Genomic DNA, 27,177 nt, shown 5'->3' on the forward strand with positions numbered 1-27,177 from the left:
TAAGAGAGCGCGCTGGAATAAGGAGATGCTCCAATTTGTTAGAAGGACTCCAGGCTGGGAATTTGCTTTCGGAGTCTGTGGGAAGCTGTAGCGGGTTTCAGGTCAGGGCCACGTTTACAGACGAGCTTAAACTGCTTTCAGAGAGATTAACTGTCATGGTTTCCCTCAAGGAAACCTGACAGCTTTGGCAGGGGGATGAGAATTCTGTAATAGAAATCCTTTATCTTCCTCATTCAACCGTAGTCCCCAGAAGCAAGCCTTAAAGTCCCTCATCTTCCAAGGCCCTCCGTTGGCTGCCCGTCATCTGAGATTCGGCAGGCCGTGACAAGGAGACAGCTTGGCACCTGCTCTGGGGACTTTTAGGTGCCAGGAAACTTCTGTCCCATTGGCCTGTTCTGGGGATTGACCCTTCCACGCTCTTCCTTTCCTGGCCTGCATGATCTGTCATAACTGGTCTGTCTTGCTGCTTCTGGCTTGATTTTAGGTTGTTCTGTTTGTGTGTTAAGGAGCCCCGTGGCGCAGAGTGGTAAGCTGCAGAACTGCAGACCAAGCTTTGCTCACGACCTGACTTCGATCCCGACGGAAGTTGGTTTCAGGTAGCCGGCTCGAGGTTGACTCAGCCTTCCATCCTTCCGAGGTCGGTAAAATGAGCACCCAGCTTACTGGGGGTAAAGGGAAGATGACTGGGGAAGGCACTGGCAAACCACCCCGTAAACAAAAGTCTTCCTAGTAAACGTCGGGATGTGATGTCACTCCATGGGTCAGGAATGACCTGGTGCTTGCACAGGGGACCTTTACCTTTTTATTTGTGTGTTTTTGGTGTATGGGATTTTTTAAGATGGCTTTTATTGCATTTTTGTTGTGTTTGGATCGTACATTGGAAGAATTAGAAAAGAGCTGGAGTCCAGCAGCACCTTAAAGACTAACAAAATTTCTGGTAGGTTATGAGCTTTTTTACACAGGGTGGTGTAGTGGTTAAGAGCAGTGGTTTGGAGCGGTGGATTCTAATCTGGAGAACCGGGTTTGATTCCCCACTCCTTCACATGAAGCCAGCTGGATGACCTTTCTCACAGCTCTCTTGGAGCTCTCTCAGTCCCACCTACTTCACAAGGTGTCTGTTGTGGGGAGGGGAAGGGAAGGTGATTGCAAGCCGGTTTGATTCTTCCTTAAGTGGTAGAGAAAGTTGGCATATAAAAAAACAACTCTTCTTCTCTCTCTCTGTTCTTCTCTCATAAAGGTAAGGTAAAGGTCCCCTGTGCAAGCACCAGGTCATTCCTGACCCATGGGGTGACGTCACATCCCGAAGTTTACTAGGCAGACTTTTGTTTACGGGGTGGTTTGCCAGTGCCTTCCCCGGTTGTCTACACTTTACCCCCAGCAAGCTGTGTACTCATTTCACCGACCTCGGAAGGATGGAAGGCTAAGTCAACCTTGAGCCGGCTACCTGAAACCAACTTCTGTTGGGCTTGAACTCAGGTCGTGAACAGAGCTTTTGACTGCATCTTCTCTCATACCCTGCCAGAAATTTCGTTAGTCCTTAAGGTGCTACTGGACTCTGGCTCTTTTCTACTGCCTCAGACAGACTTAACACAGCTACCCATTGAGATCTGTCTCCATGTTGGAAGAAGTTAGGATAGTTTATTAGGGTGGGGGTGGGGGGTTCTAATTCTTCTAATTCAGGGTGGCGAATTCTGTGATCAATAGAAAATCCTGTGGGTTGGATCCAGCCAGCTTCTCTGCTGATGAAAAAGGGAGAAACCAAACATGCTGAGGATCAGAGGACCGGCATGAACAAGTCACGTGTGACGGGGGCTGTAACAAAGAGAGGAATTGGGTGAGATTTAGTGAAGACGCCGGCTGCATCCTACCCTGCGTCTGTTTCATGCACCATAGAATAACTACAGGGCGGGCCCTGGTTTTCATTTGTCCTTCGCCAGGTGTTCATGAGAGCCCTTTTCTCCTACAACCCCAAAGAGGATAAAGCCATCCCTTGCCAGGAAGCTGGGCTGCCATTTCAGAGAAGACACATCTTGGAGGTGGTGAGCCAGGATGACCCGACCTGGTGGCAGGCGAAGCGTGTGGGGGACACCAACCTTCGGGCTGGGCTGATCCCCTCGAAGCAGTTCCAGGAAAGGTGAGCTGGAGGACGGTGGGGTGGAGGGGTTTGCCAGTTCTGTTTCTGTGCTTGGTTTATAGCAGAGATCAGGGGTGAGGCAAGAATGCGATGAGGAGAGGGGGGCTCTTTTTAACTTCTGATTTGCTAATTTTCATAGAATCATAGAGTTGGAAGGGGCCATACAGGCCGTCTAGTCCAACCCCCTGCTCAGTGCAGGATCAGCCTAGAGCAGGGGTGTCAAATCTTTGGGCTTCCCTGGGCCACATTGGAAGACAAAGAATTGTCTTGGGCTGCACATAAAGTACACTAATGCTAACGATAGTTAATTCATAATGTTTTAAGTAATTTTGCGATTTTGTGTTGGGTCGCATTTATAGCCATCCTGGGCCTCATGCGCAGTTTGGATGAGCCTGGCCTAGAGCATCCCTGAAAAGCATTTGTCCAGCTGCTGCTTAAAGACTGCCAGTGAGGGGGGAGCTCGCCACCTTCCTAGGTAGCTGATTCCACTGCTGAACAACTCTTACTGTAAAATATTCCCCCCAATATTCAACCAGGACCTTTCTGCCCATAATTTATACCCATTATTGCGAGTCCTATCCTCTGCTTCCAACAGGACAGCCCCCCGCTCTCCTCTAAGTGACAGCCTTTCAAATACTTAAAGAGAGCAGACATATCCCCCCTCAATCTCCTCTTCTCCAGACTGGATGTTCCCAATTCCCTCAACCTTTCCTCTTAGGGCTTGGTCTCCTGGCCCCCGATCATCCTCGTCGCTCTCCTCTGCACCCACTCCATTCTGCCCACATCCTCTTTGAATTGAGGCCTCCTTTCAATTTTAGTGCATTGTTAACCAATACTGACTTGTTTGAACCTGTTTGAGTTGGTTTCTCATGGTCTCAGTGTCTTTGCAATACAGCGATGCTTCTTTTAAGAGGAATCTGTATATTTTCTGTATTTATAGGCAATCTAAATATTTCTATTTAGTTCCTGTTTTGGGCCCAGTTGAAGCTGTTGAAGAGTCCACACATTGTTTCCCACTTGGGGCCACTTTAGCATGTGTGGATTTCATCTTATGAGCATACGAATTGGTCTTCTGTGTAAAGGGGTGCACAGTGCAATCCTGTGAAGAGTTACTGTAGTCTGGATCCAGAGAATGTTGGGGACATACCCTGATAACAGTTCCATTGGATAGTCTTTCTCATTTTCAATCAATAGCCAGATTTAGGGCAGGGATAAAATTTGACCACTGATTCTCAATGTAAGCATTTCCCCCCCTTTCTTTTTGCCTTTCTGTGCTTTGTGTGACTTGGCTCGCTTGTCAGAGCCATCTCTTTGCCCAGCAGGCATCTTTTCTGTGGTGCACCTCTTTCATACTGCAGTCTGGATTGTGCAGGTTGGTCTGTGCATGGCACCAGGTGGATGATTTTGCCTTTGTAGCAAGGGATTGGATTGGGCAGCCTTTGGATGCATTCTTCATTTAATACAAATATCTATTCAGATTCTGTAACTTCTGTTCTATGCAAATGGACAATGGCATTTACTTATCCCTGAGCATTGTTCCCATTCAGGAACTATAACATCCTCCAGTTAAATATGTATGACTAATGAAGAGCCCTGTGGTGCAGAGTGGTAAGCTGCAGTACTAGCACTGGCAAACCACCCCGTAAACACAGTCTGCCTAGAAAACGTTGGGATGTGACGTCACCCCATGGGTCAGGAATGACCCAGTGCTTGCACAGGGGACCTTTACCTTTAATGAATCCCTGCTTGTTTACTTGTTTGCTTGGATTTCTGTCCTGCTCAATGACAAGAGTGCCTCTGAGCTTGCACAGAATGATCTCCCCTTGCTGCTTAAGAGGGGTGAATCTAACGGTGTTGCATGCCTTTGGGGGTAAGGAGAAACAGGGAAGGTGCCGTTTCAAAAAGGGTCTGTTGTTTTTGCAGCCTCTTCCGCTTCTGTCTGGCTGGGGAAATCGAAATGGAAGAGCTCTTGAACGTGCTGTTCAGGAAGGATAATCTATTGTGAATTGATCGGGGCAAACCTTTTCTGTTAATTACAGCAGACCTCCATTTCAATCTCACAAATGGCAGGCTAAATGCTAGATTCTGCTTTTTGAGTCCAGTGTGACATTCAGGATAGACTCTGGAGTGAATCCTATCAGATTTTCTACTCAGCGTTACCAAGTTTGTCTCTTCACTGCAGTCCCTCCATCCTAAGAACACAAGAAAAGCCCTGCTGGATCAGACCAAGGTCCATCGAGTCCAGCTGTCCATTCACACAGTGGCCAACCAGGTGCCTCTAGGAAGCCCCCAAACAAGACCACTGCAGCAGCATTATCCTGCCTGTGTTCCACAGCACCTAACATAATAGACATGCCAAATGCTGCTTTAAGGTCTATTAAGGCTGCATACAAAGCTGTTGGACCCTTAGAAGAATATTTTTCAATTAAATGTTGTAAAATCAGGCAGTGGTCTAAAGTAGACCTGCCCTCTATAAAGCCTGCTTGTTCGTCGACAGTTATGTCCTCTTGATCTAGCCAGTTGGTAAATTTGTCGTGAAGGTGCTTGGCATACAATTTACTAATAATGCGGAGGAGACTAATAGGCCTATAGTTGGCCGGATTGTCCCTCTTTCCTTCCTTAAAAAATGGCACCACAATCGCCCTGCCCCAGTACTTTGGCTTATGTCCAGTCCTATCTATATAGGTGAAAAATGAGGCTAGGAAAGGAACCCACCAATCTACGTTGTTTTTCAGAAGTTCGGGTGGAATAAAATCAGCACCTGGGGCTTTTCCTACTCTAAGGTGGTCAATCAAGGATTCATCCTCCCTTAAGGAGACAGGGGGCCATACGGGCAGGTCCTCTATCCTCTCTAAGGTACTCCATAATGTGGAAATCTCTTAGCTTAGTTTACCTCAGAGGGTTGAGGCAAGCATCACGCGTGGCACCCTAAGCTCCTTGGGGGAAGGGAGAGATAAAAATGTGTACTTTACTTTAATGATATTGTTCACATGGCCAATTCGGCCCTGAATACTAATTTCCTCGTGGGCTATTCAGATAGTTCCTTTTTCTTCCTTTTTATTTTGATCTCAGTGGGACATTGTTCAAGGCCGAATTGGCCATGTGAACAATACCATTAAAGTATTTTTTTTAATCTTAATTGACTGGGAAAGAAATTTGGTAGCCGCCAATGTGATATTAAAATCCACCCCTGCTAAAAGGATAAAAATTGGTGTGAGAGACGAGTTCTGCCGGCATAGATGAGCTGGATGCTGTTACCCGCAGCCCCGCACGGCAAAACTTTACACCCTTAACGTATGGGCCCCAATTTTCTGGTCAGCCTCGGCAACCACACAAGGGTTAGGAGACAGAACTGGCCTCCTCTGAAAAGCTTTGCTGCTGTGAATTTTTCTTTTTCCTAAAAATTGATTTTTTGTGTGCGCCCAGGAGGGAACAGATCGATGATAATAGAAATGAATGCTCTGCATCTTGCGGGTTGCTCGCCTTCCGCCCTTAATTGTAACCTTTCCTTTGAGTATTCATCTTTGGACAACTCCTGCATCCAGAATCTGGACGGGAGCGAACGAATAGTAATAAAGACCAGAAGCAGGAAAAGAAAATGCTGTAGCATTGCAGACGGCTTAATCTTTCCCGTTTTGTACGTGTGGCTGATCTATTAAAAGCGGGGGGCGGGGAGGGAGCTAATCCCTCCCTCCTCCCTCTCCCCAGTGAAGCTGCAGGAACAGTTTCTTTCCAAAGAAAGTGCCACCTCCCTTCTCTTGGCCCTTGAACAAGCACTTCGATGCGCTGGCTGTGCGCATGACTTATTTTGAGCGAGTGTCGGTCTCATACCTGGATTCCTGGATTGGCTTACAAAGAAGGTCCAGTGGTTGGAATTGTGTCCTGTGGTTGGAATTGTTGCTGTGCCCACCATGCCGGGTCCGAATTCCAAGTGTGACCCGCAGGCTCAAAAAGTTTGGGGATCCCTGCCCTATGGGATTGCCATAATTTGGCTGCGTGTTTGCCGCACTTCCCACCACTACATCGCCTTTTGACTCCTCGAGATGCTTGTTTTGTGAGTGCCTTGCATTTTAAATATTTTTCTTTATGATGATGATGATGAAGAAGAAGAGTTGGTTTTTATATGCTGAATTTCTCAAACAGGTCTACACTATTAATATCATTACTTTTTTGGGAAGAAGAAGAAGAAGAAGAAGAAGAAGAAGAAGGGTTGGTTTTTATATGCCAACTTTCTTTTCCCACTTAAGGGAGACTCAAACCGGCTTACAATCACTTTCCCTTCCCCTCCCCACAACAGACACCCTGTGAGGTAGGTGGGGCTGAGAGAGCTCTAACAGAGCTGTAACTTGCCCAAGGTCACCCAGATGGCTTTGTGTGGAGGAGTGAGGAAACAAATGCAGTTCACCCGATTAGCCTCCGCCGCTCATGTGGAGGAGTGGGGAATCAAACCCGGTTCTCCAGATCAGACTCCACCGCTCCAAACCACCGCTCTTAACCACTACACCACACTGGCTATGCTATTTTGTTGCTGTTGTTTTATATAATTAATGGATTTTTTTGGGGGGGTGCGGTTTTTATTGTTAATACTTGCCTAGTTATCTGGGGAAAAGGGTGGGTTTATAAATATTTAAAAGAGATAGATTCCTGCGACATACAAAGAACAGAAAAGTGTGCATTTTGGAGCATACAAAATACTTTCTGCTCATCACTTCGCAAGTACTAATAATCTCTACACGCTCCAGGTTCTGGGGCAAAGCCTTCCAGATCAGACAGTATGCCTCTTAGCACCTGCCACTGTAGAAATATGATCAATATATTTTATTAATGTTTTAGTCACAGACCTTAACAATATTCAGATTAAAAACATACACAATATATAACCCACACCCAGAATTACATGAATAAAATTTTTACAATGTTACAGTCACGTATATGCATATTATTATTCCCCTAACATTATAGTTCCCCGAAATATTCTTTATATGGCAACTTCAGAGCCTAATTTTCAACAAATGTCTTCCTTAACTTAGACGCTAACAACAACAAAAAAAGCCACTCTAAGCGTGATCTTGCCTTGTGGCGCAGAGTGGTAAGCTGCAGTACTGCAGTCCAAGCTCTGCTCACGACCTGAGTTCGATCCTGACAGAAGTTGGTTTCAGGTAGCTGGCTCGAGGTCGACTCAGCCTTCCATCCTTCCGAGGTTGGTAAAACGAGTACCCAGCTTGCTGGGGGTAAAGGGAAGATGACTGGGGGAGGCACTGGCAAACCACCCCGTAAACAAAGTCTGCCTAGGAAACGTCGGGATGTGATGTCACCCCATGGGTCAGGAATGACCTGGTGCTTGCACAGGGGACCTTTACCCTTTTAAGTGTGATCTTAGAATTAACACCTGCCATTAAATTCCAACTCGGCCCTCAACTGTATCTAATACATCGGGATATGCTGGGTTAATTTAAAACGAATGGAGTCATAAAATGGGCAACTAAACAAAATATGTGGGAGGTCCTCTATTGAACCCGTGGAACAGGAACATGGCCTTAGATCATGGGGAATTTTTAAAATATCTACCATGGGTATAAGCTGATGGCATCGTTTGAAATCGTGTTGTTGCAAATGCTCTCCTTAACCCTCTCTCAGCACCTGCCGCTGTAGAAATACATCACCCTGCTCTCCATTTAGCTGGAGGCACCGACTCTCACCCACGTTTCCGTCTGCACCGTTGTCTGATTCTTTATAGTTCCCCCTGTCTCTGAATGATAACTGCTATTTTTGTATTTAGGCGCCTGATGTACAGGAGGACCATCGGCATGCTGCACAACACGAGAAGCTTAACAAAGCCGCTCTGTAAGTCACTGCACGTCTTTCTCTTTATTCTCCCCTCTCCCCAAGGAACTCGCATTTTTGGCCCAGCTGAATTTTGGAAGGTTTTCTTTGCGGGGTTTGAACGGCGATTGTTTGACAGACCGGAGTTTGACGCCCCAGGGAGCAGGCAGCGCTGCAGAATCATGCCATTTGAGTAGAACAGCTGCCCGAGAGTCACGTATTGCTTGTGAGTTGGTGGGATTCGTATGGGGAACGTGGCTCGTGACAAGGGAAATGAGCTCCATTGGGGCAAAAGGAAGAAGAGTTGGTTTTTATATGCCAACTTTCTCTAGAGCTTAAGGAAGACTCAAACTGGCTTATAATCACCTTCCCTTCCCCTCCCCACAACAGACACCCGGTGAGGTAGGTGGGGCTGAGAGAGCTCTATCAGAGCTGTACCTTGCCCAAGGTCACCCACCTGGCTTCATGTGTAGGAGTGGGGAAACCAATCCAGTTCACCAGGTTAGCCCCCTCCGCTCATGTGGAGGAGTTCGGAATCAAACCCGGTTCGCCAGATCAGAGTCCACCGTTCCAAGCCACTGCTCGTAACCACTACACCATGCTGGCTGAAGGGTAGAAGAGAGATGAAGTCATAGGGGTGGAAAGATTCTGAAAGCGATCCTACAGTCTGAGAATTCTGACTGCGCATACCGGCCTTCTGATGAAGAACCACGTGTTTCGGAACCTCCACAACCTGTGCCATTCCAGCCTGTCCTTAAGAAAGAGGAATATTCCACATTAGGGTTGTCAACCTCCAGGTACTAGAAGACTTTCCATATGCCGACTTTCTCTACCACTTAAGGAAAAATCCAACCGGCTTACAATCACCTTCCCTTCCCCTCCCCACAAAAGACACCCTGTGAGATAGGTGGGGCTGAGAGAGCTGTGACTAGTCCAAGGTTACCCAGCTGGTCTTATTCGGAGTGGGGAAACCAATGCTGTCCCCGAGATTCGCTTCCACTGCTCATGTGGAAAAGTGGGGAATCAAACCCGGTTCTCCAGATCAGAGTCCACTGCTCCAAACCACTGCTCTTAACCACTACACCACGCTGGCTGGAGATCTCCTGCTACTACAACTGATCTCCAGCCGATAGAGATCAGGTCGCCTGGAGAAAATGGCTGCTTGGGCAATTGGGCTCTATGGCGTTGAAGTCCCTCCCCCCTCCAAAATCTTCCCTCCTCAGGCTCCTTGTCATGAGCCACATTCCCCATATGAATCCTATCAACCCATAAGCAATACATGACTCTTGGCCAGCTGTACTACTCAAATGGCACGATTCAGCCATTTTCTCCAGGGGAACTGATATCCGTTGCTTGGAGATAAGTTGTAATAGCGGGAGATCTCCAGCCACCACCTGGAGGTTGACAACCGTAGTTGTGGGTCCTCCACTGCATGGAAGGTCAAGGCAGCACAAGGGAACACGGCCTTGATGAAGGGGAGTCTTGAGACCCCTCGAAGACTTATTGTAGCAGAAGAAGAAGAGTTGGTTTTTATATGCCGACTTTCTCTACCACTTAAGGGAGAATCAAACTGACTTACAATCACCTTCCCTTCCCCCTGCCCACAACAGACACCCTGTGAGGTCGGTGGGGCTGAGAGAGCTCTAAGAGAGCTGTGACTTGCCCAAGGTCACCCAGCTGGCTTCGTGTGGAGGAGTGGGGAAACCAACCTGGTTCACCAGATTAGCCTCCGCCGCTCATGTGGAGGAGTGGGGAATCGAACCCGGTTCTCCAGATCAGAGTCCACCACTCCAAACCACCGCTTTTAACCACTATGCCACGCTTTTATGGATGAGAGCCCAGGTTACGCATCTATTAGATGAACAAAGCAAACGGTAACCTGCGAAAGCCTGGGCCACTATACAACCTGTTTGTCTTTGAGGTGCTGCAAGGCCCCTGTTAGTAATAATTTTACTGATATTTTGAAAATCCCAAGACCCTAGGGTGTCTTAATCTACTATGCTTTGTCCTGAGTTCAGGATTCAAAAATTAGGAGGGTGTGTATGGAAATTAGTGTCAAAGACTGTCCCTTTTTAAAAATCCAAAGCAACAACAAAGCAACAACACTTCCATGCAGTGGGGGACCCACAACTAGGGTTGCCAACCACCAGGTGGTGGCTGGAGGTACCCCGCTATTACAACTGATCTCTGGGCGACAGAGATCAGTTCCCCTGGAGAAAATGGCCACTTTGGCAATTGGACTCGGTGGCATTGAAGTCCCTCCCCTCTCCAAACCCCGCCCTCCTCAGGCTCTCCCCCCAAAATCTGCAGGTTTTTCCCAACCCAGAGCTGGCATCCCCACCCACAACGCCCTCAGATTGGAGATGCAATGGGATCACGCCACTTGATCATTTCTCCTTTCCATACCCTCTGGTCTCACGTGCTGGCCTTTTCTCTTGATGAGATAGTTTTATGGTTTATGGTTTTGAGTCTTTGTTCAGTTGCAAAATATAAAGGAGGAAGCCGCCTTTCTGTAGTGGGGGATGGCATCTGGTTGCGGTTCAGATTGCCACTTTAGAAACCTGCATGTCAACAGTAAAATCCAAACTGCATATGCCTAGCAGGCCATGCTCAAGGCTGAAGACATTACCAATTTCTTCATAACTGAAGTGTGGATAATGTTTTGGGAAGCCACGTGCACCAACATCTGTGCGTCCTCTAAGGATGCAACGAGAGGAGACTCCTGGAGATCTTTCTTTTCATTTATTACAGTCATTTGACCAGCATTATAAAAATACAGCGATGCATACCATAAGCCTTACCAACAAAAACAAGGCAGATTTAAAGACAAACCAGATAACACTATTAGAATAAAATATGACCGTTAATAAAATAGATAAGTTAAAAATTACTGCTGTGATTTCCAAGCCCTACATATTAACATGCAGTATCTAGCAACATATCTCGAGATCTGGGAATTATTGCCTGCTATCAGGTGGTGACCCCGGAGATCTGTGATTGGATCACCCACCTTTTCAAGCTTCTATTAATAGAAGCTCCCAGAGGAGGGGGAATTGGATTGGGATTGCAGTGGTTCGGGGCAGGGGTTGAACCCTTTCTCCCCACATTAGTTTCCGGATGTAATTTACCCCCAGGCTTAATTTGCCAAAATAGCAAAAACATATGGATTGTTCTGCCAACACACTGCCAATCCACTGTTGAGAGGCAGAGACGGCATGGACTGATGTCTGCTTTTTAAAATGCAATCCCAACAAGGAAAGGTTGTCAGCCAGAGCTGTTGGGTTGTCTGTCCCGTAGCAGAGAGGCGTCATGTATTGTTTATTTTATTTTTGTTTATTCTATTCAATTTGTACCTCCCCCTACCCCAGTGAAGCCGGGCTCAGGGCGGTTTCCAGCATTCTACAATCCGTAATATAACAACAATAAAATCACTTTTAGTTAAAATAAATCAGTTCCATTGAAATTCTAGAATTTTCTTCCTTCTGTCCCATAAAAAGTATGTTGCCCCCAGTATCATCCAATGTGGATTGCAGAGAGGGATAAAGACAGGAGACCCAAAAATGAATGGCCAGGTGTACCCCTAAGCACAGTTACAACCCTCTGGCGGTCAGAAGCGGCATGCATAATCGAAACGAAAACGCGAAGTCGTTGGAAGGGTGACCGTGAGGGAAACAGCCATGTGTAAAAGGCCATAATGAGCCCTCAAAAACTCAAATTATTTCATGCTCCAGACTGGAACCTTGAATGGTCAATAAGTAGTTCAGGGGGAAGCCCCCTCAAAAAGAAGATGCAATTTGTTCAAGAGGCGAGGAAACAACAGAAGACTTGTCTATCAACTTCTGCTCTCCTCCCACAGTGGAAGAATAAAAGTTGGGAATGAGGCTGCACCGATCTCAGTGCATAAAACGAGCGAGTGTGTCCAGAGATATCCAGCGCTGGCGGTCCATTAACACAAAAATGTGGTTATGGGGGCTCCTTTGTCCCATTTCTTGGGAAAAAACAGCCGAGGACTGGTGCCTCCCTTTGCGATTGCCCACACGTTGCACTCTGAAAAGCCACAATATGAGCATATTTCCATTAATTCCCACCCCTCCATTCTATCGAACTATTTCCTTGGTCTTTTTAAAACCTGTTATTGCCTCTTATCTTTTTTATGCTAACCGCAGACGATCAGTCTTCCGAGAAAGGTAGGTTCTTCACCTATTCTGAAGTGAGCAATTAATGTTTCCTTTCCTGCGTAGCCTGATAATTAAAACAGCCTCCTGTAACCGGAGTCATTATGTATAATGTGTGTGTATGTGTTTTTACCTATAAACCCAGGTTCGGTAATTGAAATTAGTGGTGAAACACTATCCATTTGTGCCGTTTTCTGTAATTCGTTTTACCTTCCAGCTGGGTGTAGTAGTTAATGGCAGACTAAGATCTGGGAGGTTCAAATCCTCACTCTGCCATAGTGAGCTTGGGCCTATCTTACTCTTTCAGCCTAACACCCCATTCCTGACCTGAGGAGGCCAAAAAGGGGTTGCGCTGGTGTTGGGACCCTCCGCGCTGGCACCCAGGCTACTTACACCGCAGTGAGTGGCCCCAATGCCAGTGAGGAGGCCAGGACGTGGAATGGAAATGGAATAAATCTGATTGTGATTCTGATTAATCATGACGACTAGTGTACTTCGGTATTTTTTAAAACTGAAAGAAACAAAAACTGCTTCACTCATTGTTTTTCTTCAGCCCTATGCTATCACATATGCTTCTTTAGCAGTAAATCCCACCATGTTCACTAGGACCAAATCCTTCAGTCTTCGGGTCAGAAAAAGCAGGTGACTGTGTGACCTTGAAATTCTCACCTTTGCAGATTTTACTACTATTTTTAATTTCTGTTAAAGTGCGAAGGTGGGCTTGGTGGCACGTGGGACCGAAATGTGACATGCTGAACTCATGTTCTGTCGTTAGACGGGCAAGATGGGGAGGGAAATCATGCAAGAGGGAAGAAATCGAGGAAGGGCTTTCGGAAGACGAGGGTATCAAGGCGTGACTTGGAGAAGGCAAAGCGGCAGAGGCCATCTCTGCAAAAGAGAACGATAAAGTGTGCAGCAGCCTAAGTAGGGCTGTGCAAAAAAAAAATATTCGGTAAATTTCGGGTTTGGGTTTATTGGTCCCGATTTTTTTCGGGAAACCTGAAATAGGCTGAATACCCATACTGGTAAATATTTTTGGGTTTCCTGAAAAAAATTGGCCCTGGGGGATCATTTTTGCAGGTAGAGCCCCCCCCCCCCAATTCACAGCATAGCTTGAAGGGACTGTCCTTGCACAACTCCTGACGTTTGGTGATTATTGGGTCAGGGGGTCCAATTTTGTGGGGTCGGGAAAGGGCTGCCCCCTCCTCCATAGACAACAATGATTGTCTATGGGTGTCAGGCCAGTATCTCAGTTGATGTTTACTTTCGCTTTCCCGCCGACCAGGCTCAAGGACTGTTATGCCTACTGAACACTGTTTGAAGCTCTGGGAACACAGCTTTGTTTTTGATATGTAATCTCTCGCCTTTTCAGTGCTTTTATATTACCAAGTTCAGGCCAGCCAGCCTCATAGCTGTCACCCTTCCTATTATGCTCTGTTATTCTATTTGACCAGTAAAGACCAGCTTCTTTGGACCTGATTGTCTATGATGTGGTTTCTGGTTCTTTTGGACCAAGGGCTTTCATGGGGGGGGGGGCAACCCCTTCCTAACCCCATAAAATCAGACCCCCTGACCCAATCTTCAGCAAACTTTGGGATTTGTGCAAGGACCCTTTAAGCTACGCTGTGAATTTGGGGGCTCTGCCTCCAAAAATGACCCCCCCAGGACTCGAAAAAGCCAAATAATTAATAATTATATTTATGTTTATAATTATAATTATTAGGCTTTCCCCAGAATTGCCTATTCGACTTCAGCTTTCTCTCCAGGTTTGTACATTCGATAAACTTGAACTGGAAATTCACCGAAATGGCTACTTTCGGGTTTATTTTTGGTTCGGGTTTATCGATACACACACACCTAGGCCTAAGCAGAATTACACTCTGTTAAGGCCATCGACTTCAGTAGACGTGGAAGGGCGTAACTGCTTAGCACGGCACTATTGGTGACTCACAAGCCATACCTGTGAGGGCCTGATTCATCCTGGATCTTGGGAATAATGGTCTTGGCGTGCTAAATGGGTTGGCTGATTTGCTTCCAATTCTAATTTCCCTGGTTTCCCTCTCCAGCCCAGCTCTGGGTTCATTTATATGAACTCCCAAGCTGTCAGTGGGCTGTACTGAGGTTGTTGCAGAAGCAGCCCTTTTTAGCATCTGGGGAGGGGGAGATGTTGAATTTTTTCTCTTGCGCCCTTGAGGCGGTTAATGTCACTCGTGTTTAATTTTCCTTAGTTATTAATTTGCTGAATGTTTTTAAACCGTGTAATTTTTTTTTTGCTGTAATCACACAGATTAAGCTCCCGCTGTTTCTTAAACAGCTATTGTACAGCTTCCTGGGAGCTTTTTGTGAACCCAGCAGGTATTTTCCTGATGATCCGCGATGGCGATGCTTTTATTTTTTTTTTGCTTCCCGACTTCTCGGAGCTGCGCCTTGCAAGAAAAGAGCCCCTTTTTACTCTTGCGGAGGCTCCAAACAACGGCTTGTGCTTTTGAACTCAACAATTGTGCGGCGCCTAGTATTTGAGGTGCTTTGTACATGATAATAATGGTAGTGATTAATATTTTTCCTTCACTCGGCAGTTAAATTTTAACACCGACGGTACGAGCTCGTGATTCCATTTGTTTTCCCGCACCGCGCGGCTGTCGTTAAGGAACAAAGGATGCTCGATGTCCAGTTGAAAGAGTAGAAAGCAAATAGCTTGCGTTGAAGCTATAAACACCGCGCTTTCCAAATTAATGTAGATAGGCGCAGGACTCGTTGCTGCACGTTTGGTTTGAGAGGAGGAGGAGGCAGCATTCTCAGCGAGCCCTGGCTCGGAAACTAGATTTGGCTGGTTATTTCCTCCCAGTATGTGAAATTGGCCCTGCCCAGCTCTCTCCCTTCTCTGTTTCTCTTTCGGCCAAAACAATGGCCCAGGGTGCCCCTGGGTATATCGATTACTAATTGTGAGGCCTCGTGCGTGCCACTTCCAAAAGGACTCACGGCTACCAGTGTTTTGGCTGTGGAAACGTGGCGGATTATTAATCAACATGTCACTTGTCAGTAATGTTAAGTTGTACAGTTTCATTGATGCAAATGGGCTCTTCTATATCGGCTGCTTATTGATCCTTTGTTCTGAATTTGAATGTTTTGTCCTTTCAGTGTGTTGTAAGTATGATCCTACTATGCCATTTCTGCATAGTTTAACACAGGGGTGTCGAACTCAGTTGTTACAAGGGCCAGATATGGCAAAAATGGTACTTGGCCAGGCCAGGCCCAGATTGAGAGTGGGGTGTGTGTGGTTTCCTCAGCTTGCTCACGGGCTGGATAAGAACTCTCAGTGGGCCACATCAGGGCCACGGGCCTTATGTTTGACACCCCTGGTTTAATGTGTTACGTTAATGCCAATGCTTTGTACCAGCTCCGTTTTCAGATTTCTGCTTGGTTCCAGATTTCTGTCATGCAGATCCTATCGCATTATTTATTGGATCCTGCCTGCTGATTGTATTGACACACACTGTGTAATCTGCCTTGAGTCTCGGTGAGAAAGGTGGACTACAAATAACGTCAATAAAATTAAAAAATGGATAAATAAAAAAAATAGAAACCTTGCTTGAGGTGCATTTCCTAAGGAAAGAAATCCCCTCTGTGTGCCCTGTGCTGCTGTCAGGGTGTGTGTGTGAGAGAGAACCGTTCCTCTCCATACATTTTCTCCACAGAGTTTTATAATTCAAATATCTTCCCTTCAAGTGCGGCCTCTCCCTTTTGCTGTCCTTGCTCCTCAAGTGCCCTGTGAAAGCAAAAAGATGCAACGAGAAATGCTTCTCCCACACTGAGGCCCTGTATTTTTCCTTCTAACACCCTGTCCCTTCTCTCTCTCCTTTCTTAACAGAAGACTGTGATTGCGAGGGATACTTCAATGGACAGTATATAGGTGAGGAACTGGGCTTTTTAAAAAAAACCTGCTTGGGCCTTGGTTGTGGGCATCCTACAACAGTGCCGGCTTCTTGCATGGAAGCCAGGGTGGTTAGAGTGTCCGACTAGGGTCTGGGAGGCCCAGGTTTGATTCTCCACCCTGCCATGGAGGCTCGCTGGGTGACCTTGGGCCAGCCACAAGGTCTCAGCCCAACCTATCCCGCAGGGTTGTTGTGAGGATAAAAAAGAGGAGTGGACCAACAAACTCTTAGACTTTGCTTTGATGGCTAAATTAACGCAATTGGTAAATGAGAAATCAGTAGAAGAGTTTGAGTTGAAATGGCAGCCTTTCTGTGATTACTATTCAAATAGTATATAAATAATCCAAAATATTAGAAAGCACTCGCAGTGAGAATTCGTACTGAAATATAAAGAGTAGATATGTTTAGATGTTTGATTGTGTTTCAAGACGTTCTAGGGTTATAGATTAAGGATAGAATTTCTGACAATACTTTTATTTTCCCCTCTTAATACAAACTTTGTTAAGGCCCGGAGGACAAAGTTTGTTTCATTTTGCTTTTCCCCTTCCCCTCCTTTCTTTTTTCTGTACCCGCAATTTCTAAAATAAAATAATAATAATAAAAAAGAGGAGATGAGAACAATGCCAGCCACCCGGGAGCTGCCTTCCGGATAATTTTACGGGTGTAATGTTGCGGGTTTTGGCAACAGGCCTCTCTGTTGAGGGAACTCTTCCCATTCATCCTGCCCGAGCCAATCTCTGCCTGCATTTAGAAGGAGGGGCTGTGACTCAGTGGTAGAGCATCTGCTTGGCATGCAGAAGGCCCCAGGTTCAATCCCCGGCATCTCCAGTTAAAGGGACTAGGCAGGTAAGTGATGTGAAAGACCCCCTGCCTGAGACCCTGGAAAGCCACTGCCTGTCTGAGTGGACAATACTGACTTTGATGGACCCAGGGTCTGATTCAGTATAAGGCAGCTTCATGTGTTCATGTGCCAATGAAGATTCCTTCTTTAGGCAGGCTTTGGCACTGTGGACTGTTTTTTTTCCTATTATGGTTTTATGATTTTATTGTATTTTGGGGAAGAATTGGTTGATGCATTTCTTAAATTAAAACAAGAGGGTGAGGGGCCTTGATTTACCGTAGTTCGAGAACTACCCGTTGATCCCGAGGACGAGCAGTCCGAGCTAAGCAGACCTTCAATTCAACATTGGGCGAAGAGCGGCGACAATAACGCTAGTTTTGGGCCTTGTAGCCGGCTTGCGGCGGAGCTTCCGGCTGAGCCGAAAGGAGAAGCAAAGCAGCCAGCCTGAAACCAGGCAAGCGGAACCCACTCAGACCTCTGAACTTCTCACATACGAGGAAGTCACCAAATACCAGCAGCAGCCGGGCGACAGGAAGAGACTGGTGGTTTTGATCGGTGAGTCACTCTGTGGGAGGGGGATACGGTTGCCTTGCGGGTGGGTGGGGGGACCAGTTTCTAAAACGAGAGGGGCCAGAGCTCCAACCCATCTCTTTCCAAACCTCTGAGGAGAGAAGGAGAATCCCCAGGGCCTCTTGCCTCCTCAGCAAGGCGTGAGGCACTCTGGAGAGAGAAAGAGAGAGAAGGGGGAGATGCTCATCCACCACAATCCCATTTCCATAGTCTGTCTTGCTAATCGGCACCAGTCGTAGATGGAGCTTGGACAGTTTACAAGGACCGTGTTTTTTTAAACAATGTTTTTCTTTTCTTTTATAAAAGGAGGGGTACAAAAGGAAAAATGGGAAAAATAAGGGTATCCACAGTGCGACCGAAAGGACAAAGAAGTAGAAATAAGTCAAACAGATTGCATTGCCATGCTATTTTAACGCCAGAGTACTATCAACTAGTTACTCAAGCGGTAAAAGAAATATTTAAACGTTGCTAATCATATAATAGGATCAAAACATGACCGCCTTATCGTGTCTATCAAAACATATTTAATATCCCTGCAATCAAAATAGCTATCTAAATATAAAATTGAAGTGGTTTTTGTTTAATCGTGCAGAGAGTCAATAGCAAAAAGAGCTGGGTGAGAAATGTGTGGATTGGACTGTTGTGATCGTAGAGTTACCATTTCCCCTCAGCTTGAATTCTCCAAGGTTATGCATACATTGATGCATGCATTTATGTAGAATTTGTATGCCACACTCCTTGGAAGGATTTTCTTGTGTATATGGGCTTGCCCTAAGGCAGCTGTGACTGTGAAAATGTGGCAAAATCACACACACACACACACACACACACACACACGGGCTTTCAAGCAGTCCCTGGTTTGAGAACTGTCTGGGCCCCAATTTCAAGGCCCTTTTTCGATGCTAGTGACAGACCTCACTGGGGAACATTCCACACTAGTCAAATTATTATCAGTTATCTCTGGCAGTCTTCAAGCAGTGAGTGAAATTAAGAGGGTCCATTCCTGGCCTGTATTCTCCCCTTCCTTTTCTGCAGGGCATCCGGGCGCTCTGTCCACTGACGCACCTTTCCCCTCTGTCCCCCCCCCCCCAGGTTCTTTGGGGTCCCGATTAAACGAACTCAAGCAGAAGGTGGTGTCAGAGAACCCACAGGAATATGGGGTCGCCGTGCCACGTAAGTACCCTTTTACAGTGCCGTACTCCCCCACCCCTACTCTCGCTCCCCTCCCACTGCAACTACAACCTGACAGCTCTCGATGATCTGTCGTGTGCAACTTGAGAAGTGTAGGGGTTGGCAGGCTCTGTCGAGTGGGTGTAAGACGGAGAAAATATCCAGAGATCCGGGCAATAGCAGAAGGCAAAGAACCAACAAGGCAGAGCAAGAGGCAAAGACAGAACATGTGAAACAGGAATGTTCAGGAGGGCATTTTTACAAAAAAGGTAAAGGTGTAAGCATCGGGTCATTCCTGACCTGACCCATGGGGTGACTTCACATCCTGACGTTTCCTAGGCAGGCTTTGTTTACGGGGTGGTTTGCCAGTGCCTTCCCCAGTCATCTTCCCTTTACCCCCAGCAAGCTGGGTACTCATTTTACTGACCTCGGGAGGATGGAAGGCTGAGTCAACCTTGAGCCAGCTACCTGAAACCAACTTCCATTGGGATCAAACTCAGGTCGTGAGCAGAGCTTTTGACTGCAGTACTGTAGCTGACCACTCTGCGTCACGGGGCTCTTTTACAAAGCAGGAGGTTTATTTATTTATTTATTTATTATTGCTCTTATATCCCAACCTCCCTGGCAATACTGGGCTCAGGGCAGCTCACATCATAATCAACATTATACATACAATAAAACATAATAAAGAGCAATAAGCTTTACACTGTCTGCTCTGGCCAGCACAGTCTTTGCGGGCTCTATAGCAGAGACAGGCCCTTCCCAACACCAGCAACCTGAAATCCTTTAACTGGAGATGCCAGGGATTGGACCTGGGACCGTCTACATGCAAAGCAGGCGCTCTTTCACTGAGCCACAGCCTGTTCTAGTCACTGCTTACCCTTCTCTGTATTCTCACATTCGCAGACTGAGACCAGTTCTCTGCCCTTGAGATTGCTCTCCTTTATTTAGTGTATGAAATTGGACAAATGTTCCAGTTAGCCAGTGTGGTGTGGGAGCCAGCATGGTGTAGTGGTTAAGAGCAGTGGTTTGGATTCCCCCTCCTCCACATGAGCAGCAGACGCTAATCTGGTGAACTGGGTTGGTTTCCCACTCCTCCACATGAAGCCAGCTGGGTGACCTTGGGCTAGTCACAGCTCTTAGAGCTCTCTCAGCCCCATCTACCTCACAGGCTGTGTGCTGTGGGAGGGGAAGGGAAGGTGATTGTAAACCAGTTTGATTCTTCCTTAAGTGGTAGAGAAAGTTGGCATATAAAAACCAAGTCCTCCTCCTCCTCCTCTTCTTCATTTTCTTCCTCCTCCTTGGCTTATTGAAAGGACGGGATGTTGCAATGGCCCATATGACCCCAGCCAGTCATCAGAAAAGAACTACTAAAACTTGAAAGATCACAGGGGGAAAGAGAGCAGATAGTCTCTAAGATGAAGCACGTTCATCAGAGCCTCCGTTATTGTGGAATTTACATTCACATGGGCTGTGAGGCTGCAGGATGGAACTGTTCTCAAATGCGGCTGTGTTTCTATGATGGATCAGGGCTGACCCCCTGCCTGTTCACGGTGTGAGACGGAAATCATGCGCTGAGTTAAAGGGATGCAGATAGCAATGTGCTAAAGGAATCAGGAAATGTCCCAGAGCATCATGAATCATGTGCCTGCATGCGTGTGCCAGACATAATCCAGTCCCAATGCCCAGTTCAGCTGCCCGTTTCTGATGATTTGAGAGCTGCACAGATGGGTCTTGGGTCCGCTGGGGATCCCAAGTGCAGATGGTCTCTTCTACCTTGGTTAGAGATGCACCTGACTGGGGGGCGGGCTGCCGCCACTCATGCCAAGTGGAGGGGGAAGGGTTGCCTGCCCTCCTGTGGGATTCTCCCTGGTCTGTTCGCTGTGATCCTTAGCATGCTCTTCAGAGCCTAACTGGTCCCCAGTGCTTTTTAAACAGAGAGGATTGGCATGGAAATAGTGTTTGTGGAGGCAAGGCCTTGCTATTACTGTCAGACTCATCAAAGTTGGCAAGGAAGTATAAGGAGAGCCAGTGTGGTGTAGTGGTTAAAAGTGGTGGTTTGGAGTGGTGGACTCTGATCTGGAGAACTGGGTTTGATTCCCCACTCCTCCACATGAGCGGCGGAGGCTAATCTGGTGAACTGCATTTGTTTCCCCACTCCTACACATGAAGCCAGCTGGGTGACCTTTGACTAGTCACAGCTCTTTTAGAGCTCTCTCAGCCCCACCTCCCTCACAGGGTGTCTGTTGTGGGGAGGGGAAGGGAAGGTGATTGTAAGCTGGTTTGATTCTTCCTTAAGTGGTAGAGAAAGTCGCCATATAAAAACCAATTCTTCTCCTCCTTCTCCTTCTCTTTCTACAACTACCACTACCACTACTACAAACTTAATCTTCATAATCAGACTCTGCTGCTCACCAGAGCAATCTAAGCAATCCGGATCATGGAGGGTGATTATGGTTCAGAGGGCCAAGCAAACTGGCTGTGGGAGGCTTCAGCAAGTGAGCCATGCCACATATTGCAAGGGGCAGCTGCAAGTCCCATGCTGTCTAGTCAATCGGGTTTCGGGGGAAATTCCTTTCAGTCTCCAGGTGATAGTGATTGGTCAAACCCTAAATAAGAAAGAAATCCACGTTAAGTGACCCCAGAAGAAGATGCTATTTACCAAGAAACCCTTGCTGGTTGTGACGCTCTTTAATGCTCTGGGGAAGGAGGTAAGGAGAGGAACCCCCAGAATGAACATGTGGGGGAAATAAGCTCTTCCTGACTCCACTGAGCCACTAACAAAAGCCACTGCATTCAGTTTCAGATATCACTGTAACTTTTTGGGGGCACTGTTTCAATTTTTTTTTTAATTTTTTTTTATTGTTTTTATTACAAGGCATGGGAAAAGGAAAACAGGGAAAGGGATAATATGATTATAATCACAGTTCTATTACACCGGCGTACAGACATTCAATGTCATTATATCTATCATAATCTTACTTTTGATTTATTACTATTACATCATTCCAATTTTCTAATATTATTTTTAATACCTCTAATACCTTTTGATCTGTTGTTAAAAACAGTCACCGATATCTTAACAATATTGTCTAAAATATGTACTTATGCTCTATCATATTTGTCATAAAAAGGTTGCCATTTTTGTTTGTGTTCTTCATATGATTCTTGATGTAGTATGGTGAATAGTTTTGACATCATTGCATATTCATACATTTTTATAATCCACATGTTTAAGTCTGGTATCTGCTTATCTTTCCATTTTTGAGCCAGTAACAGTCTCACCGCTGTTGTTGCATATTGGTACAGTTCTCTTTGATTAGGTGAAATTTGAGATGGGATTATACCTAATAAAAAGTATTTGGCTTCTAGTTGGAAATTGGTGTTCGTAAAGTCTTGTATTTCTTTATGTATTTTTTCCCAAAAAGTTTGTACTTCCTTACATGTCGTTTCTAATTTTTGTGATTCAAGTCCTATTGCATGTTTACGGGAAGTCCCATGCTATATGACTGGTTTTTTTGTTTTTACACTATGCTATCATCCTTGAGTCTTTAACAATTATGTCAGGCTGTAAATGTTCCAGGCAAACCATTCCAGAGTTTTACATTCCTGTGGTAAGAAGACCTTCTGATTTTCATCCTGGAGCTCTTCCTTAAAGCTAAATAGATGCTCTGCTCTCTTTCAACGTGCCGTTTTTTGCTGCTCAACCTCTGCAGTCTAATGTCACTTAGAAGCTCGTGTTCTTCAGTTATATTTACTGCGGGTTGCTAAGAGTGGAAAAAGTGCTGGGGTTTTTTTTGGTGCTGAGAGCCCATCTGGGCCAATACATAGTTGTTAGTTTTGTACAAAGCTGTCGAGCAGCACAGATTTAGAAGGAACAAAGGTGGAGGCAGAACTGGGGGTTGGCGTGCCTCCAGAGCTTCCTTAGAGGGTTTGTGTACCTTGCTGACACAGAGGGGGTGGGACTGTGGCCCAGTGGTAGAGCAATTGCTTACCATGCAGAAGGTCCCAGGTTCAATCTCTGACATCTCCAGTTAAAGGGATCAGGTAGGAGGTGATGTGAGATCCTGGAGAGCCGCTGCCAATCTTGAGTAGACAAGACTGACTTTGATGGACCGGTGGTCTGACTTAGTATAAGGCAGCTTCATGTGTGTTTGCAAGTTTCTGAATTAAAAAAAACACCACAGTTGTCTGGGGAGCTCTAACTAGCTATATGAAATTGTTGCCCTTCCATTCTGCCTTTTTCCTAGGGAGAAGTAAAAAGAGCCCAGCAGGATTTGAACACAGCTTTTGATCTCCTTTCTGTTTGACGATACAGGGGAGAGATTGTGTTTGCGTTCCTGTTTACCCTTGCTGTTGCTAGATTCCATTTGCAACAGCTACATTTAGTGCCCCCTGGTGCAGAGTGGTCTGCTGCAGTACTGCAGTCCAAGCTCTGCTCACTACCTGAGTTCGATCCCAACAGAAGTTGGTTTAAAGTAGCCGGCTCAAGGTTGACTCAGCCTTCCATCCTTCTGAAGTTGGTAAAATGAGTGCCCAGCTTGCTGGGGGTAAAGGGAAGATGACTGGGGAAGGCAATGGCAAACCACGCCGTAAACATAGTCTTCCTAGTAAACATTGTGATGTGACGTCACCCCATGGGTCAGTGATGCCCTGGTCCTTGCACAAGGGACTACCTTATCTTTCCATTTGGTGCAGATCCCTGCTTGCCCTGTCTTAAGTTGTGGCCCTGCTTTATAACCATGGGAGATGCCTCTGAAAAATAATAAACCTCTGCTGAGGCACTGAACAGGAAACCCAGTACATAGTAAGAAGAAGAAGAGTTGGTTTTGATATGCTGGCCTTCTCTACTGCTTAAAGGAGACCCAAACTGGTTGACAATCACCTTCCCTTCCCCTCCCCACCACAGACACCCTGTGAGGTAGGTGGGGCTGAGAGAGCTCTAAGAGAGCTGTGATTAGCCCAAGGTCACCCAGCTCGCCTCATGTGTAGGAGTGGGGAAACCAACCTGGTTCTCCAGATTCGAGTCCGCCGCTCATGTGGAGGAGTGCGGAATCAAACCTGGTTCTCCAGATCAGACTCCATTGCTCCAAACCACCGCTCGTAACCACTACACCACACTACCTCTCATATTGAGTGAGCCTGTATGGTATAGTGGTTGGAGTAGGACCTTATTACGTGGTACACTGTTCCCAGGTCTGTCCCTGGGTCTGCTGCGGAGATGGTCAATCAGGCATTCACTGGGAGTTGCTGGGCAAAACTTGATTCCCAGGCGTGCAGGGCCCCAACGGAGGTCAGGACTGCGGCATGTTGGGCCATAAGCCTCCCCCTTTCTCTGTTCCACTTTCCTGACCTCAAATGGAGCTGCTGTCAGTCCCACTGGGGAAAACTTCCATGTAACCCGCTGGTACACACTTTGGCCCTAGAAGGGCAAATGTTGGCTCTCTGGAGTGGGTTCAGAATGGGGAAAAACATTGCGGTGGGAGCCTTGAGCCCCTTTCTCTGTACCCCAAAGGGAACCTCTGTTAATTCCTAGGATGGGAGAGAACCATTGCAGCTAGTTTGGTGAGAGTGCTGAGTTTTCTCCATGGTAGACCTGCACCCTGTCTTCTTCTCCCCAAAACTACGTTTGCCTGGGTTTTCAGGAGGAAAGAAATACCTTTTCATCTACTGCGTGTGCAGTTTAGATATGTCCCAAGGAACAGAGAGAGAGAAGGAGAAAAGAGAGGGCATAGACGTTAAATTAAAATGGAGCGAAGAGCTAGGTGTGAAAATGACAGATAAGATGTGGGAAAAGAGACATCCATCTATTAAGAGTGTAGCAATTTGCACCTCTGTCAGGGAGCCTCGATATAATTTATTATATAAATGGTGCATAGGACTCGTGAGATTCAATAGAATAGTTGGAGCTAATTTGTTTCTTTGCTGGGAATGTTACGCATTCAAATTTCCTCTGTAAAGGAGGTATGGTATAGTGGTTTGAGTGTTGGACTAAGATCTGGGAGACAGGTTTGAATCCCCACTCTGCCATGGAAGCTTGCTTGGTGACCTTGGTCCAATCACACCCTCAGAGCCTAACCTACCTCACAGGGTTATTGTGAGTATAAAAATGGAGGAGAGGAGAATGATGTAAACTGCTTTGGGTCCCTATTGGGGAGAAGGTTGGAGTATAAATGAAGTGAAGAAATAAAATATTGTGTTTTGGGTGGTGGCTCCGGAAAATTTAAAGGTTTTGGTCACAAATAATTCCTGTAGTTTTCCAAATGATGGGGCTAATTCAGGGGAAAATGATGTCTTGATGAGTATTTTGAATAATCTAGAGATGGAGAGGCTGGGTCCAAGAATCTTTTCAGTGCAGACTTTATTCATCGTGGTCCTGATCCTGTTTGCCTGCCAATAAAATGTGTTTTGTCACCAAGTGCCAAGGAATTGTTAACCAAAAGCACATAAAGCTGCCTTATACTGAATCAGACCCCTTGGTCCATCAGAGTCAGTATCGTCTACTCAGATCAGCCATGGCTCTCCAGGGTCTCAGGCAGAGGTCTTTCACATCACCTACCTGCCTAGACCCTTTAACTGGAGGTGCCGGGGATTGAACCTGGGACCTTCTGCATGCCAAGCAGATGCTCTCCCACTGAGCCACAGCCCCTCCCAAGCCTTGGGAAAAATATGAATGAATGTGTTTTGAAGGGGTAATAGACAGTTTGTGTATTTCAGGAATGGTTAGGTTGGATAAGGCTATAATTTTATTTCAGAAAATAAAGTTTAGAAAAACTCACTGTGTTTTCCGTTTCAGATTAGTGTTGAAGGTGTTAGTGTTCCCGCCTTTGAGGGAAAAAAGAAACATTTTAGATAGTTTGCCAGTTTGCCAACCAGATATTTCCCCTTTAAGCTGCCGCCTGCCCTCATCCATGCATGCCTGCGCTCTGAGATCTTTGTTGGAGATTTTGCACTGCATGCCCTCCACCTATAGAATGAAAGCAGGTAGTCACTTGGACAGGGCCTTCTCAGTGGTGGCGCCACGGTTATGGAGCAGCTCTCCACAGCATGTTCAACTTGTTCAATTGTTACTATCATTTCAGTGTCAGGTGCAGAAGTTTTTCTTTTCTATTAGCTTTTGACTGATGGTTAGTTTTACGGTGACTGTTCATGGTCCTGTGATGAGATAATTGGTGGTTGCTTTAGAACAACTGCTACAGTTCTAACTGCTTTTGCCGACATTCACTGAGAGTTGACTGTCACTGTTGTTTTTTTAAAACTAGATTTTAGTTTTAACCTGATTCCTGCTTCATTTAAGGTTCTGTGGAATGTGGTATTTATTGCATTTTACTGTGTTCCGATTTGCAATATTTCAACCCTTTAGAAATGTTAATGGAAAGGTGGGGCAGAATTATTTTTAATGAACTAATTAACCATCTGGTGGTGCGCAGAGGCTTGTATTTCCTTCCTCTCTTTGTTCCAACGTCCACTTTCTTCTCTCAGCTGCCGTAGTGAGCAGGTTTCCTGCTGTGCTGCACTGCAGGCAGGGCAGAAGAGAAGGCAGAATATAAGGGGAGCGACTCGAGGGAAGCAATTACTCTGCTGAAGGGTTTGGTTATCGGAAGAGGGCATACTCCGAGGATGCTTCGTATCCTCCGTTTTCGCTCCTTGCTCCTCACCTGAAAAGATGTAGCCACATCCCATTTTCCCATTACCCTCCACCCGTCTGCTTGCTGGAAGCCCGTCTTTATAGCATTTCTGCTTTTAGAGATAGTCAGTCTGGAAAGGATCGGCAGCAACGATGTTGGGGAGATGACAGAGTGAAAAGCACCAGTTCAGTGGGGCAACTTGTTTTGCTCCCCACTACATTAGAGAGGGGAAAAAAAGGAAACCTGGTTTTCAGTAATGGCCCAAGAATTGGGGAGGCGTGATAGCAGTACCAGGTACATGATGCAATTCTGAACGTGCCAGAATTGAATAAGAGCAAGAATGCTTGGTAAAACGATCGCTGATGAATAATTGAAATATTTGTCTAACACAGTGTTTGCCTATAGAAAGAGAGAACCAATTTTTTGGGGGAAACTAATGAGGAGATTATATAAACGCTAGCGCTGTCGGGCCAAATGTGGGATATCTTTTCTGGCTTCAGTAAAGGCACAGGGGAAAGAAGACGTGGTTGCTGAAGGCAAGGCTTCCATGGCATAAAGGAAAGGCTGGAATTAATGAGCTGTTCTTGGGAGGAAGGGCTGCTTTACTCTCTGTGTTGAAAATATGTATCAGAATTCTGCACCAGATTCTTAGGAGGGGAGGGCAGTTGGTAAGAGAGTGCAAGAGCAGCTACTGGGATACTACGGAATCCGGGACAGCTCCCAGGGCCATAGAAGTTGATATGGAAACAGTGCAAGAACAGGGAGTTGGTTATAGTGCAGGACCTAGGACAGCTCCCAGGGCCCATAGAAGTTGATATGGAAACTGTGCAAGAGCTGGCAGCTGGTTATAGTGCAGGACCTGGGAAAGCTCCCAGGGCCCATAGAAGTTGATATGGAAACAGTG

General features: G+C 46.2%; 1 protein-coding gene across 1 annotated transcript in view; it reads left to right on the forward strand.

Moving 5' to 3' along the window:
• Positions 1 to 27,177, forward strand: part of MPP3 (MAGUK p55 scaffold protein 3) — a 66,567-nt gene that overhangs the window by 25,077 nt on the left and 14,313 nt on the right. The window contains exons 9-14 of the mRNA XM_056863373.1: positions 1,938 to 2,134; positions 7,914 to 7,978; positions 12,124 to 12,144; positions 16,001 to 16,042; positions 17,296 to 17,460; positions 18,568 to 18,648. Coding sequence (XP_056719351.1) covers positions 1,938 to 2,134; positions 7,914 to 7,978; positions 12,124 to 12,144; positions 16,001 to 16,042; positions 17,296 to 17,460; positions 18,568 to 18,648 — 571 coding nt within the window. The remainder of the gene's footprint in view (positions 1 to 1,937; positions 2,135 to 7,913; positions 7,979 to 12,123; positions 12,145 to 16,000; positions 16,043 to 17,295; positions 17,461 to 18,567; positions 18,649 to 27,177) is intronic.

The sequence above is a fragment of the Euleptes europaea genome, chromosome 18, assembly GCF_029931775.1.
Source record: "Euleptes europaea isolate rEulEur1 chromosome 18, rEulEur1.hap1, whole genome shotgun sequence".
In the NCBI taxonomy this organism is placed as follows: domain Eukaryota; kingdom Metazoa; phylum Chordata; class Lepidosauria; order Squamata; family Sphaerodactylidae; genus Euleptes; species Euleptes europaea.